General features: G+C 36.8%; 1 protein-coding gene across 3 annotated transcripts in view; it reads left to right on the top strand.

Annotated features, from left to right (window-relative positions):
- The window catches only part of SLC44A1 (solute carrier family 44 member 1), a 205699-nt gene that overhangs the window by 133401 nt on the left and 55967 nt on the right, over nt 1-16331 (top strand). For all 3 annotated transcript variants that reach the window (XM_060101140.1, XM_060101139.1, XM_060101141.1), the window contains exon 13: nt 12351-12488. In XM_060101140.1, coding sequence (XP_059957123.1) covers nt 12351-12488 — 138 coding nt within the window. The remainder of the gene's footprint in view (nt 1-12350; nt 12489-16331) is intronic.

The following is a 16331-nucleotide window of genomic DNA, read 5'->3' on the forward strand; positions in this document are numbered from 1 at the left end:
GATCTATTCTTCTACTGGCACTGTTTGTTTGTTTGTTTTTAATTTAAAAATTTTTTTGAAGTATAGTTGATGTGCAGTATTATATAAGTTACAGGTGTACAGTACTGGAATATTAAATTATACTTCATTATATATCTCAAGTATCCTGTGATGCAAATCCCTCCTTCTTATTTTTCAAAGATTTCTTGTCAAGTCACCTGTTTATTCTCTGAGGTTATCTTCAGAGTATTCAGCAGAGTACATTGAAAACATAATACTAATTATAATGCCAGCTAACACTTACTGAGCACTTACCATGTGCCGTGCACTGTGGCTCACACTTCACGAGCAGAGTCTCTCAGTTGGAGTTCTGTTTTGTGTAGTACTCTCTGGAAATGGTTAACAATGAGTTAGTTAATGTCCCTTTGCATCATTTTCCTCCTATCCTTTCTTCTGCTGTCAACTCCTGATGTCAGCATGCAACCCACAGTCAAAAGCCTGGAGCAGGACTGGACAACACAAACCCCTGCAGGGCCGGTTGAAGTCCGGTACATCACTTCTGTAAGTGAGTGCAGCAGCCAGGGTCTAAAGCAATAGGGAACAGTAGAGAGTGGTCAACTGGAGAGCTCATTTTCCATCCAAAGAGGGCCCTCACTACTTAGCTCTGGGATACTGTTTGCCATGTGAGAATTTATAGACAGTTTCTAACTCTTCCAGTTTTCTAAGAGAAGCCAGAATTCTGGATGTTTGCATTTTATCTCCTGCTATTAAAATGTTGACAACTAATAAAGAAAAGAATAACTCTGAGTGAGCCAAAGCAAACACTGTGTTGTCTTTGGATCCCACAATGTCAGTTGCCCATAGGCCACCAGTTTGTTGCCACTGCCTTAGAGGATGTAGAGGATAATAGAGAGGAGTGTTTACATGGAGGCAGGGTAGACCAGAGTCATTGTGCAGCACACTATGAAATTCCATAATCCCAAACCATGCTTCAATGCTAAACAATGTGGAAAATACAGCTGACTTCAAAAAAAAGAGCTTTAGGTTTTTAAAATAAGCTATTAAATATTTACAGCATAGGGGCTAGAGTTTTGCAGATAAGCAGAGTGAACTGTGAACTGCTCTTTTTTTCTGCAGGTGCTTATCTTAATGTGACAGGAAAGTTATGGTACATCTAATCTAACCTATAGAATTCACTTTAGGTAGAAAGATTGTTACAACTAGAATCTGTTACATTTGGGCATTGGATTACTCAGGCCTTGATTTACTTTGACTCCACTTGAAGATAGTACATTTAACACTGGAGGGTATCTGCTCTCTGGCTGATAAGCTCTTAAGATTATAAAGCTTTTCTCTACATAGTATGAGTGGGAGTTATTTTTTGAGCACCTACTTAAATCCTTGATAGTATACAAAGCACTTCATATATATTATCACTTTCTCTACACAACTCTGAAAGGAAGGCACATTTCCTCTGTTATACATGAGAAAATTGAGCCTGGTACCTTGTGGCAGATCACATGACCTAGAGGTGGAGGAAGTTTTCTAATCTAAGTTTACCTAGATCTTACCATGACAATGCACAGCGTCCGACAGTTGACCCTTGAACAACATAGTTTTAAATTGTGTGGGTCCATCACAGATGAACTTCTCGCCCACCTGGCAAGAGGGATTTAATTTTAAAGGGAGGAGGAGTGAGGCTAATGATGGGGAGGCACATGCATTAGTCTACCAAGCAAGGGGCAGGGCTTTTTCGAGGGAGTGGGGTGCCACCCCCTTTTTATCCTGTTTTGGTCCTTAATGTACAGTACTGGCATGGGTGGGTGTGTCATTTAATATGCTAATGTAGTGAAATCAACATAGAATGAAAAACAAATTGTGCGGGTCCACTTATATGCAAATTTTAAAAATAAATACTACAGTACTGTACAATCCACTGTTGGTTGAATCCACGGATGCTGGAACCACAGAAAACATAAAGTTATATGGGGATCTTCGACTGTGAGGGGGAGTTGGCACCCCAGCCCCTGCATTGATCAAGGGTCAACTGTATATACATTTTTGTGAAACTTAAAGAAAACTAAAGTATAGTTTATTATAGAGAATATGCAAACATCTCAAACTTTCATCTTTCATGCTGTAAACTAAGATAAGTGATGGTTTTAAAGACAGTCTATTTAAATTAAGATTTGCAACATATTTTTAATTCTTATGCCCCTTAAAATAATATTTGCAACCAAACTGAATGAAATATGTGGTATAGATTGGACTTTGTGCCCCTTCCATTCCCTCACTCAAAATAAGAAAGGGATCATTTTACTTACCATTTCCCTTATTTAATGTATAGTGATCCACAAAGTTGTGCATAACTGTTCCCCTTTTCCTACCATTGCTGTCTAGCTTGCCCCTATTAAGTGAGTTATTATGTAAAGATTTTAAACTTTAAGAGAATTTCTAGGTCCTTCAGTGAACAAAAGAAAGAATGTGTAAAAATGTAGAAGCTGTTCTCTGACCCGTGGCCAGGCAAGCCTGGGTTACCTGCCCGGCGATCCTCTGCCCTAACATATTTTCTTCCACATGACCAGTACTTTTTCACAAAAATGCACATGCCAGGGACCACTTGGACTAACAGGCATCCTTTTAAAAAGACTCCTGGGTGGTGATCATCTTTTATGTTGCTTCTGAGAATTGAATAGTCTCTAAGCCTGTGTCCTGCCTGAGCAGATGTTGTGCACAGGCTAAATGTTAATCATTATGCCTGTCTGTGGGCAGTTTTGCTCAAGATCAGGAAGGCGGTCTGGGAAGCACGTGGGTGGGCTCTAAAAATCTTAACTAAGTGGTCTGCAGAAAGCTCAGAGAACAGTTATTAGGGGAAGCTACAAAGGACTCAGAATCTCTTGAGAACCTTAGCATGAATCCTTTAGACTAAGAGGTATAGAAGCAGAGGGAAATTTCAATGGCCTGCTTTGCTCTTTAGCACATTGTTCTTCCTGAAGAGGTCATCTTGACCTTTGTGTATCACATGTAGCTCATCTTGCTGCCTTGAGAGAGGGAAAACGTTTATAAAATATCCACCTACTTTTTTCAGTCAGGTTGAATATAAAGGAGTTGCATAGATCTGTAGGAATATTGCCAAGAAGGCTAAACTTCTATGAGAATATCCAACCCTGGAACTGAGGAGTGGAGAAAAGAAATCACTGTTGCCTCCTTTCATGTCTACAAATAGCCTTTTGCTCTAAAAGTAGATGGAATGGGTGGAGCTGGGTGGGGGAGAGAAGAAAGAAGCAGCAGAGGAAGAATAATAATTGTCAAATGAACTGAAGCTTCTGAAAATTAATGAGAGCAAAAAAAAAAAAAAACTTCTGTAGTTTAGTTTGGAAGTGTTGGGTCTGCTCCTAGACTCAGCTGGTCTGATGATAACAGAGAAGAGAGATTGGAGGTGTGTGGATCCTCTCTTGCTTCTGTCTCTTCTTTCAAGGAAAGTTATGTTCAAACTGGAAAGCGGAGAACAACATAGTTAAGAGTTGTTGGTCCTCACTGAGGGGGTGGGATTTAAGACAACACCTAGTTGATTTAAATGGGTCATCCAATATCCTTGATTCTAGACATTATAATGATGCTTTTTTACATCAGCATTAATAATATATATGTATATATGTGTGTATACATATATATAGTATGTATATAGTTAATATGGTAGGGTATTTCCCTCTGAAAACCTTTTATTAAATAAGTGGCTTATTAGCCCCTGGATCATATCTTAGAATAGGGGAAATAAGGTTTTTCTCTTCAGGGAAATTGTATCTCAGATCACCAAGGACATTTGTCAATTGTTGAACTGAAGAATTATAGTAAAAAATGCTACAAGTCTAGAATTGTGGAAAAAGGTACTAATAGACTGGAAATGAGCAAATGTGGTTTGTATTTCGAAAGAGATGAGAAGGTGGGTTCCCTAGACTGTAAGTGACGTTGGTATTGATTCTTGGCGTTACTCTAGAGCCGGGGTCAGCAAAGTTTTTCTGCAAAGGACCAGACAGTGAATATTTTTGGCTTTGTGGGCCATAAAGTCCCTGCCACAATTGCTCTGTTCTGCCATCATAACATGAAAACAGCCAAAACAGTTTGTAAACAAATGAACATGGCTGTTTTCCAATAAAACTTATGTACAGAAGTACAAATTTAGCCCACAGGTGGTAGTTTGAAAACCTCTGCTCTAGAATAAATTGTTAAATAGGGTTTTTCCTGAGTACATAAGGAACTGATGAGAACTGGGAACTAATCTGGGTTCTTTGAGAGTAGATCAGGCTTGGGAAGTCTTTATCATTTTTCAGCCGAGTTACTGTTATATAAGATCAAAAGTATAGTTTATTTCAGAATGTTTCAAAAGAAGCTTTGTAGAAGTTGAAAAAATGTGAACCACTGCAGTTAGGTGCCTGCTGCCTTTTAACTGATAGGAAACACTGGCAGATGACAGTATAAGTGAGCAAGCAGCAAATGAATGTTACCAGGACAATTTAATAGTATGATTTCCTTAAAATGTTGTATATATTAGCTTTCAAGATAAGAAGACCTGCAAACATGATATAGTAATATATTGTGATGTTATGACAATTTGTATGATGGAATTTCATATATCAAAATCATACTATATTTCTCAAAGAGCAACATAATTTCTTGCTGCTCCATTACTGAAAAAAGTTTATGAACCACAAGTAGTGACCTACTCAGTACAGTACTCTCTCCTTGGCCCTGAAAAGTTCTGCATTTTTAACCAATAAAATTAAGCATATAATGGCAAGCTAAATTTTTGATAACTCAAACCTCATCTTCATACCAGGTTCTTAATAACTAACACGCCTACAGTTGGAACATTCATAAATTAAAGACCATCTCTCCTGGGCTCAATGTTTAAAACTTTTCAGACAACACAGTGTAAAGTAAGCCCTACGTGTCCTGCAGTTTTCCAACAACTTCCATATTTTGGACTCACCAACAATTTCTTAAGTCAGCACAAAACCAAAAATTTCTCAGGACCGTAAGTTTTTGTTTGTTTGTTTATTTTGTCAAAAGGAAATTATTATTAGAATGATGAAAAATACCAAATCCATAAATCACTAAATGTGTATACACAAATATATACATCATTGTATTTTTTTTACATTTTTTTATTCAAACAGAAAGTCACAAAAATTATAATCATCCTCATTAGTTCACTCAGTCCCATGTAATATTTTTTTTCATCTTGATCTTTTGTTAGCACTTTTATGAATTCATCAGTTTTCCATTAGATTTCTGAAAATGCTAATTCATGCAGTTCAGCAGTACAGTCAGTTACCAGAAACCTGTACTTGTCAGAGTCTTTTCCATGAATTCCTTGAAGATGAAACCCTTTTATAGGAACATTTTTGCAAAACCATCAGAGTACACCCAGAACTGTGTGTAAATGACAAAAGACTTAAAAATGACCACGGTTAAAGGTTTGATGAAAGTTCATAATAATGCAATTGACAAGGAAGTTTAGTTATTTCTGAGATATACATTTTAAAGTAATAACTAGAATTATAACTTATAACATTATACCAGAACATATAAGATTTTTAGGAATCTCATGTAATCTCTAAAACATTTATATTAACATATTTCCATACAAATAACCCAAAGAAAGTTTAGTATTAGCTTTTTGGGGTTTTTTTGAATTTTTAAATTTAATTTAATTTATTTTTTTATACAGCAGGTTTATATTAATCATCAATTTTATACACTTCAGTGTATACATGTCAATCCCAATCACCCAATTCATCACACCACCACCCCCACCACCCCGTGGCTTTCCCCCCTTGGTGTCCATACATTTGTTCTCTACATCTGTGTCTCAACTTCTGCCCTGCAAACTGGTTCATCTGTACCATTTTTCTAGGTTCCACATACATGTGTTAATATACAATATTTGTTTTTCTCTTTCTGACTTACTTCACTCTGTGTGACAGTCTCTAGATCCATCCACGTCTCTACAAATGACCCAATTTCGTTCCTTTTTATGGCTGAGTAATATTCCATTGTATATATGTACCACAACTTCTTTATCCATTCGTCTGTCGATGGACATTTAGGTTGCTTCCATGACCTGGCTATTGTAAATAGTGCTGCAATGAACATTGGGGTGCACGTGTCTTTTTGAATTATAGTTTCCTCTGGGTATATGCCCAGTAGTGGGATTGCTGGATCATATGGTAATTCTATTTTTAGTTTTTTAAGGAACCTCCATACTGTTCTCCATAGTGGCTGTATCAATTTACATTCCCACCAACAGTGCAGGAGGGTTCACTTTTACCCACACCCTCTCCAGCATTTGTTGTTTGTAGATTTTCTGATGATGCCCATTCTAATTGGTGTGAGGTGATACCTCATTGTAGTTTTGATTTGCATTTCTCTAATAATTAGTGATGGTGAGCAGCTTTTCATATGGTTCTTGGCCATCTGTATGTCTTCTTTGAAGAAATGTCTATTTAGGTCTTCTGCCCATTTTTGGATTGGGTTGTTTGTTTCTTTAATATTGAGCTGCATGAGCTCTTTATATATTTTGGAGATTAATCCTTTGTCCGTTGATTCATTTGCAAATATTTTCTCCCATTCTGAGGGTTGTCTTTTGGCCTTGTTTATAGTTTCCATTGCTGTGCAAAAGCTTTTAAGTTTCATTAGGTCCCATTTGTTTATTTTTGTTTTATTTCCATTACTCTAGGACGTGGATCAAAAAAGATCTTGCTGTGATTTATGTCAAAGAGTGTTCTTCCTATGTTTTCCTCTAAGAGTTTTATAGTGTCCAGTCTTACATTTAGGTCGCAAATCCATTTTGAGTTTATTTTTATTTTTTTATTTTTATTTTTTTTGCGGTACGCGGGCCTCTCACTGTTGTGGCCTCTCCCATTGCGGAGCACAGGCTCCGGACGTGCAGGCTCAGTGGCCATGGCTCATGGGCCCAGCCGCTCCGTGGCATGTGGGATCTTCCCGGACCGGGGCACGAACCCATGTCCCCTGCATCGGCAGGCAGACTCTCAACCACTGTGCCACCAGGGAAGCCCTTGAGTTTATTTTTGTGTATGGTGTTAGGGAGTATTCTAATTTCATTCTTTTACATGTAGCTGTCCAGTTTTCCCAGCACCACTTATTGAAGAGACTGTCTTTGTATATCCTTGCCTCCTTTGTCATAGATTAGTTGACCATAGGTGCGTGGGTTTATCTCTGGGCTTTCTATCTTTTTCCATTGATCTATGTTTCTGTTTTTGTGCCAGTACCATATTGTCTTGATGACTGTAGCTTTGTAGTATAGTCTGAAGTCAGGGAGTCTGATTCCTCCAGCTCCATTTTTTTCGCTCAAAACTGCTTTGGCTATTCGGGGTCTTTTGTGTCTCCATACAAATTTTAAGATTTTTTTATTGTAGTTCCATTAAAAAAATGCCATTGGTAATTTGATAGGGATTGCATTGAATCTGTAAATTACTTTGGGTAGTAGAGTCATTTTCACAATATTGATTCTTCCATTCCAAGAATATGGTATATCTCTCCATCTGTTGGTATCATCTTTAATTTCTTTCATCAGTGTCTTATAGTTTTCTGCATATAGGTATTTTGTCTCCCTAGGTAGGTTTATTCCTAGGTATTTTATTCATTTTTTTGCAGTGGTAAATGGGAGTGTTTCCTTAATTTCTCTTTCAGATTTTTCATCATTAGTGTATAGGAATGCAAGAGATTCCTGTGCATTAATTTTGTATCCTGCAACTTTACCAAATTCATTGATTAGTTCTAGTAGTTTTCTGGTGGCATCTTTAGGATTCTCTATGTATAGTATCATGTCTTCAAACAGTGACAGTTTTACTTCTTCTTTTCGAGTTTGTATTCCTTTTATTTCTTTTTCTTCTGCCATGACTAGGACTTCCAAAACTACGTTGAATAATAGTGGTGAGAGTGGACATCCTTGTCTTGTTCCTGATCTTAGAGGAAATGCTTTCAGTTTTTCACCATTGAGAATGATGTTTGTTGTGGGTTTGTCGTATATGGCCCTTATTATGTTGAGGTAGGTTCCCTCTATGCCCAGTTTCTGGAGAGTTTTTATCATAAATAGGTGTTGAATTTTGTCAAAAGCTTTTTCGGCATCTCTTGAGATGATCATATGGTTTTTATCCTTCAATTTGTTAATGTGGTGTATCACATTGATTGATTTGCATATATTGAAGAATCCTTGCATCCCTGGGATAAATCCCACTTGATCATGGTGTATGATCCTTTTAATGTGTTGTTGGATTCTGTTTGCTAGTATTTTGTTGAGGATTTTTGCATCTATGTTCATCAGTGATATTGGTCTGTAATTTTCTTTTTTTAAATAGTATCTTTGTCTGGTTTTGGTGTTAGGGTGATGGTGGCCTCATAGAATGAGTTTGGGAGCGTTCCTTCCTCTGTAATTTTTTGGAAGAGTTTGAGAAGGATGGGTGTTAGCTCTTCTCTAAATGTTTGGTAGAATTCACCTGTGAAGCCATCTGGTCCTGGACTTTTGTTTGTTGGAAGATTTTTAATCACAGTTTCAATTTCATTGCTTGTGATTGGTCTGTTCATATTTTCTATTTCTTCCTGGTTCCGTCTTGGAAGGTTATACCAGTCTAAGAATTTGTCCATTTCTTCCAGGTTGTCCATTTTGTTGGCATAGAGTTGCTTATAGTATTCTTTTAGGATGCTTTGTATTTCTGCTGTGTCTGTTGTAACTTCTCCTTTTTCATTTCGAATTTTATTGATTTGAGTCCTCTCCCTCTTTTTCTTGATGAGTCTGGCTAATGGTTTATCAATTTTGTTTATCTTCGCAAAAAACCAGCTTTTAGTTTTATTGATCTTTGCTATTGTTTTCTCTGTTTCTATTTCATTTATTTCTGCTATGATTTTTATGATTTCTTTCCTTCTACTAACTTTGGGTTTTGTTTGTTCTTCTTTCTCTAGTTCCTTTAGGTGTGAGGTTTGATTGTTTATTTGAGATTTTTCTTATTTCTTGAGGTAGGCTTGTATAGCTATAAACTTTCCTCTTAGAACTGTTTTTGCTGCATCCCATAGGTTTTGGATTGTCGTGTTTTCATTGTCATTTGTCTCTAAGTATTTTTTGATTTCCTCTCTGATTTCTTCAGTGATCTCTTGGTTATTTAGTAACGTATTGTTTAGCCTCCATGTGTTTGTGTTTTTTACATTTTTTCCCCATAATTAATTTCTAATCACATAGCGTTGTGGTCAGAAAAGATGCTTGAAATGATTTCAGTTTTTTTAAATTTACTGAGGCTTGATTTGTGACCCAAGATGTGATCTATCCTGGAGAATGTTCCATGCGCACTTGAGAAGAAAGTGTAATCTGCTATTTTTTGATGGAATGTCCTATAAATATCAATTAAATCTATCTGGTCTATTGTGTCATTTAAGGCTTGTGTTTCCTTATTAATTTTCTGTTTGGGTGATCTGTCCATTGGTGTAACTGTGGTGTTAAAGTCCCCCACTATTATTGTGTTACTGTCGATTTCCTCTTTTAGATCTGTTACCAGTTGCCTTATGTATTGAGGTGCTCCTATGTTGGGTGCATATTTATTTATAATTGTTATATTTTCTTCTTGGATTGATCCCTTGATTATTATGTAGTTTCCTTCCTTGTTTCTTGTAACATTCTTTATTTTAAAGTCTATTTTATCTGATATGAGTATTGCTACTCTAGCTTTCTTTTGATTTCCATTTGCATGGAATATCTTTTTCCATCCCCTCACTTTCAGTCTGTATGTGTCCCTAGGTCTGAAGTGGGTGTCTTGTACACAGCATATATATGGGTCTTGTTTTTGTATCCATTCAGCAAGCCTGTGTCTTTTGGTTGGAGCATTTAATCCATTCACGCTTAAGGTATATTATCAATATGTATGTTCCTGTGACCATTTTCTTAATTGTTTTGGGTTTGTCTGTGTAGGTCCTTTTCTTCTCTTGTGTTTCCCACTTAGAGAAGTTCCTTTAGCATTTGTTGTAGAGCTGGTTTGGTGGTGCTGAATTCTCTTAGCTTTTGCTTGTCTGTAAAGCTTTTGATTTCTCCATCGAATCTTAATGAGATCCTTGCAGGGTAGAGTAATCTTGGTTGTAGCTTCTTCCCTTTCATCACTTTAATTATATCATGCCACTCCCTTCTGGCTTGTAAAGTTTCTGCTGAGAAATCAGCTGGTAACCTTATGGGAGTTCCCTTGTATGTTATTTGTTGTTTTTCCCTTGCTGCTTTCAATAATTTTTCTCTGTCTTTAATTTTTGCCAATTTGATTACTATGTGTCTTGGTGTGTTTCTCCTTGGGTTTGTCCTGTATCGGGCTCGCTGCACGTCCTGGATTTGGGTGGCTATTTCCTTTCCCATGTTAGGGAGATTTTCGACAATAATCTCTTGAAATATTTTCTCTGGTCCTTTCTGTCTCTCTTCTTCTGGGACGCCTATAATGCGAATGTTGTTGCATTTAAAGTTGTCCCAGAGGTCTCTTAGGCTGTCTTCATTTCTTTTCATTCTTTTTTCTTTATTCTGTTCCATGACGGTGAATTCCACCATTCTGTCTTCCAGGTCACTTCTCGGTTCTTCTGCCTCAGTTATTCTGCTATTGATTCCTTGTAATGTAGTTTTCATTTCAATTATTGTATTGTTCATCTCTGTTTGTTTGTTCTTTAATTATCTTAGGCCTTTGTTAAACATTTCTTGCATCTTCTCGATCTTTGTCTCCATTCTTTTTCTGAGGTAGTGGATCATCTTCACTATCATTATCCTGAATTTTTTTTCTGGAAGGTTGCCTATCTCCACTTCATTTAGTTGTTTTTCTGGAGTTTTATCTTGTTCCTTCATCTGGTACATAGCCCTCTGCCTTTTCATCTTGTCTATCTTTCTGTGAATGTGGTTTCTGTTCCTCAGGCCGCAGGATTGTAGTTCTTCTTGCTTCTGCTGTCTGCCCTCTGGTGGATGAGGCTATTTAAGAGGCTTGTGTAAGTTTCCTGCTGGGAGGGACTGGTGGTGGGTAGAGCTGACTATTGCTCTGGTGGGCAGAACTCAGTAAAACTTTAATCCTCTTGACTGTTGATGGATGGGGCTGGGTTCCTTCCCTCTTGGTAAGTTTTAGTTCCAAAGTAGGTATACGTTCCCTTCTAAGACTCAGACATATTTCATGTTATGTTACTTATTCACATTTCCCAGAAAATGCCAATGCTGTTCTAGAATGCAATGTAAAAAAAAGAAGGAAAAAGTCTGAGTGGTCAAAGAAAACATGACCACTTCATATTCTATCATATACCAACTCAGTCTGGCCTAAAAAAGAGCAAAAGTGAGAAGGGGGTTGGGGAGAGAGGAGAAGGGAGAGATTTTTAGCAATTTATTAGCTTCAATAACTAAGAAGTCCAGAATCTGGCTAGTTCCTAATCATGCAAACATTGTCACCCAATGCGAGTACCTGGTTCCTCTCTCTGTTCTGACTTCCATTACGTTGGCAAAACAGCCATGGTAATTCGTACCCTCACACCCTGCTGTCCAGAAAAATGAGAGAGCTGCTCTGTCAGGAGCACCTATGGAAGAGAAAGAAAACTTCTTTTTTTCCCCCGGAAGCTCCAGGGAACATCTTTTACTTTCATAGGCTCTGATTAGTTTATGGTACCAATCCCTGAATCCGTTGTTGTAGGTAGAACATGTTGATTGGCTTACATCAGCCAAGGCCCACCCCAAGAGCTGGAGGTAGTGTCAGTTTCACTCAGACTCCAAGAGAATGGGGAAGGTCTGTTTTCTTAAAGGGGATTTAGGATCCTGCCCTACGAGGGAGGGGTATAAGCTTGGCAACAGACAGCTGTCTATTGCAAGAACTAGGAGATAAGACAGCATAGAAGAAAGTATCAAAGAGGAGGTGTTCCAGATAAAGCAGCACAGCAATCTGATGCCTTTGTGTGTGTGTGTGTGTGCGCGCGCGCACAGCTTTTAATGCATCACTGAAGTGGTAATAATGCATCACTGATATGCATGGTAATGAACCCAAGATATCTAGGCAAGTTTAAATTATGATTTGATTTACTAATACATGGAAGAAGTTAATGGATATTGGAAAGGTTTATGTGTTTTTTATAAATATCAATGTTTTTAAAGGACCTAAACTAGGCCAAATGAGAAGCTCTCATTACCATATCAGGTTTTTTTTTAACGTCTTATATTTCCTTGTGCTTAATCTAAATCTGTACCTCACCAAAGCCATGGGTTTAACTGTGAAATAGTTTTACAAGCTATGCTTTAACTATGTTTGGTTTAAATCTTAAAGATTACATTTACTGATGAAAAATTGTTTTTGCTTTTTGTCCAGAATGCATACACAGCCACAGCTATCAACAGCACCAACTTCTGCACCTCAGCGAAGGATGCCTTTGTCATTCTCGTGGAGAATGCTTTGCGAGTAGCTGCCATCAACACAGTGGGAGATTTCATGTTATTCCTAGGCAAGGTAATAAGACCAAGTATATTATCTGAGACAGACAGTAAATTTTTGCATATGCATATAGTTGCTCTTTAATTTCAAAAATATATGTAGCCCACAAAAAACTAAAAGTCACATAATATACAGCAAGCACTTACAAAACCCTTAATATGTGTCAAGCACTGTTCTAAGTGCTTTACATGTATTGTGCTCATTTAATCCTCATAATAAATTTGTAAAGGAAGTACTATTATTATCTTCATGTTACAGATGGGGAAACTGAGGCATGGAGCAGTTAAGTAATTTGCCCATTACATATTTTGAATTAAGAAACAGTCCATGTAATGGTTAGGGGCACTGCATCTGGAGCCTGACTGCCTGGATTTAAATCCTGGCCTGACTAGCTGTGTGACCTGAGGCAGGGTATATAACCACTCTGTGCCTCGGTTTGTCCATTTGTGAAATTGGGGTAATAATAGTGCCAAACCCCTAGAACTCTGAGGGTTAGACTGATTAATACGTGTAGGGTACCTAAGATAGTGCTTGACACATTGCAAGTTCTTGATGAATATTAGCCGTCATCGTTACTATATATAAACCCCTTAAAATAGAGCTGTTAGGGAATGAGACCTAACTGTCCTCAAAAGTGTTTTTCTATTCTGTGCTATTAAAATCTGCAAAATATTAGATAACATTATAATTGAGGACTCGCTTTATCTTTGTATCTATATTTCAAACCATAAAATACTCAGAAAATTTGAAAGATTGAGTTAAGAAAACGGCACCACCACTATAACCTAATAACTTATTTTTATATTCCCTCCCAGTGTTTTTTCACAGGCTTATATTTCTATAGTATAACAATCCTAGTATACATAGCTATTTCTTCTGCTATTTTTCACTTCATATTCTATCATATACATTTTTTGTATTACTTTGATAATCTTCATAATTACTCATTATCATGATGGCCACTGTTCCATCAAATGCTATTCTCTTACTGCTGAACACTTAAGTTACTCCAACCACTGTGCCTTTAAAATGTTTTTGAAAGGGAATTAAATATTTGATGTAGAAAGGCATTGACTAGCACTGTGTAATGTAGTTTTAAGTTCTCAGGCAATTGTCATCTAAAAAGAATTATAAAACCATACAGATAGTTATTTTGAAAATTTGTAATTAAACATACGTTATGACTCCTGGATTTGTTTTTGTCATGTTTTAACAATAAGAGGAAATGTTTCATAGTAAAAATTGAATGAGTTAATTCATGTTAACGAATGAGTACAGGTCTGACCCTGTCAGTAACCATTGCTATTATTTATGTGCTATATGACTAACTCAGGAAGGCTTCAGATTTTTTGTTCATTTTTTTATGTATTTATAATTGACCCCTATTGCTAAGAAAGATATGAAGCAACTTAAATTAAAAATATATATAATGCAGAGCAATTAAAATAAGAGAGAAATAAGAAGACATATAAAGAATAAGGGAGAAAATTATACAAGTGGCAACATTTGATCATAATGATGATTTTAGTAACTCTGATTGAGACACTTGCTGAGTACCAGGTACTGAGGGCAGTGCTTTATGTGAAGTGTTATATTTGGTCCTTCCCTGTAAGGAGACCTACTACTATTATCTTCATTTTACAGCAAAGGAAACCAAAGTTTAGAGAGCTAAGTAGGTTGTCCAAATTTAGAAAACTCGAATGTGGCAGAGCTGGAGTTCAGACTCAGATCTGTCTGACTTCAAAGTTTTTAATCACTGTGTGCTATAATTGCCTCAACTGACATTAATTTTGTCCCTGGGCCTTTTTTTCTTCCCCCTAAAGCCTTTTGATTCTGATGATGGTAAACTACTGGAGATAATTCTAAATACAGCATTACTTATAGTAGTGACTAATTGTAAACAATGTACTGCCTGACAGTAAAGTTTGGAAATAATAATCAACAGACTGTTCACCTCTTAAACCCTGTTTTTTTATTTTATTTTTTTAACTTAAAAAATTTTTTTTGGCCACCCCATGTGGCTTGTAGGATCTTAGTTCCCCAACCAGGGATTGAACCCGGGCCCATGGCAGTGAAAACACCAAGTCCTAACCACTGGACCACCAATGAATTCCCTAAACCATGTTTTTTATTGAGTTTATAATGTGATAATGTGTATAATAAGTGGAAAAGCTGAGTAAAACTACTAGACCATCACAGAACCATTTTAAAATGTGCATAAAAATGTGCATAAGAAAGAGAAAGAAAATTAATATCTCAAAATATTTTTAATAACGATTGCTTTGGGATATTGAAAATATGAGTGATTCTAAGCACCTCCTCCCACTTTATCATATAATGGTAAAGTTTCTATGATATGATAGAAACTTTGATAAAGTTGATAAACTTTATGATATGATAAAGTTTCTATATTAAGTATGCATTTCTCTTATAATGGAAAAATATATACAAGATAAAATACAGTGTTTTAAAATTGGCTTTGAGTTTTTCAGCAACCTAATGACCTGTAAAAATTTTTTCTTTAGGTTTATCATAACCTTTTTGTCATTCAACAAATATTTATAGAGTGCCTACTGGTAATGTACTAGGGGCTATTCTGGGTGCTGCTTATATACTAGTCAATAAAGAGAATTTAAAATCTGGTAGAAAAGGAAGTTTTGTATCCCTTTTTTCACTTCGTGTTATATTATGAGCATTTCTGATTTTATTAAAAATGTCTATATAGTTGTTGTATCATTTATTTAACAAAGCCTCTGGGGTTTTTTGGTTTTTTTACAGTTGAACTTTTGTCAATTTTTTACTATTATAAAGTGAAACTTTTGTATACCAGTTCTTGCCCACATTAATACTTATTTCCTGAGGCCAGAATCCTAGAAGTGGAATTAATGAGTTCAAATACATAATAGGATTTTTGATACATATTTCCAAGTTGCTTTCCAGAAAAATATAATTTTGAATAACATAATATTTCTAATGTTGTAAAAACAAGAGTTTTAAAACCATGAAAGGTGAACACTTTTTTTTTTTTTTTTTTTTTTTTTTTTTTTTTTTTTCTTTTTGCGGTATGTGGGCCTCTCACTGTTGTGGCCTCTCCCGTTGCGGAGCACAGGCTCCGGATGCGCAGGCCCAGCGGCCATGGCTCACGGGCCCAGCCGCTCCGCGGCATATGGGATCCTCCCAGACCGGGGCACGAACCCGTATCCCCTGCATCGGCAGGCGGACTCTTAACCATTTGCGCCACCAGGGAGGCCCCAAGGTGAACACTTTTTAAATTGAGAAATCAAAAAGGAGAAAGATAAGAGGAAAAAAAAAACTTCTGGGTTTCCAACATACTAAGATAAATTCTTGTTTTCCTTTTCCAAAAATATAGTTCTGATCACAGAATGCAATAAATCTTTTTTTTTTTTTTTTTTTTTTTTTTTTTTTGCGATACGCGGGCCTCTCACTGTTGTGGCCTCTCCCGTTGCGGAGCACAGGCTCCGGACGCGCAGGCTCAGCGGCCATGGCTCACGGGCCCAGCTGTTCCGCGGCATGTGGGATCTTCCTGGACCGGGGCACGAACCCGTGTCCCCTGCATTGGCAGGCAGACTCTCAACCACTGCGCCACCAGGGAAGCCCTACAATAAATCTTTTAAAGAGTTTCTTTCATTACAATTAATGAAATTAATGGCTACTAGTATGCAGAAATAGTTTTTGATCAGATAGTTCAACTAGGTAGATCATAATAAACATTATGAAAGTGTCAGGAACAAACTACTAGTACATGGAACAACTTGGATGAATCTTGAGGGAATTATGCTGAGTGAAAAATGCCAATCCCAGAAGATTAAGTGCTGTATGATTCCATTTATATAACAT

Source organism: Mesoplodon densirostris, chromosome 6, assembly GCF_025265405.1.
Source record: "Mesoplodon densirostris isolate mMesDen1 chromosome 6, mMesDen1 primary haplotype, whole genome shotgun sequence".
Classification (NCBI taxonomy): domain Eukaryota; kingdom Metazoa; phylum Chordata; class Mammalia; order Artiodactyla; family Ziphiidae; genus Mesoplodon; species Mesoplodon densirostris.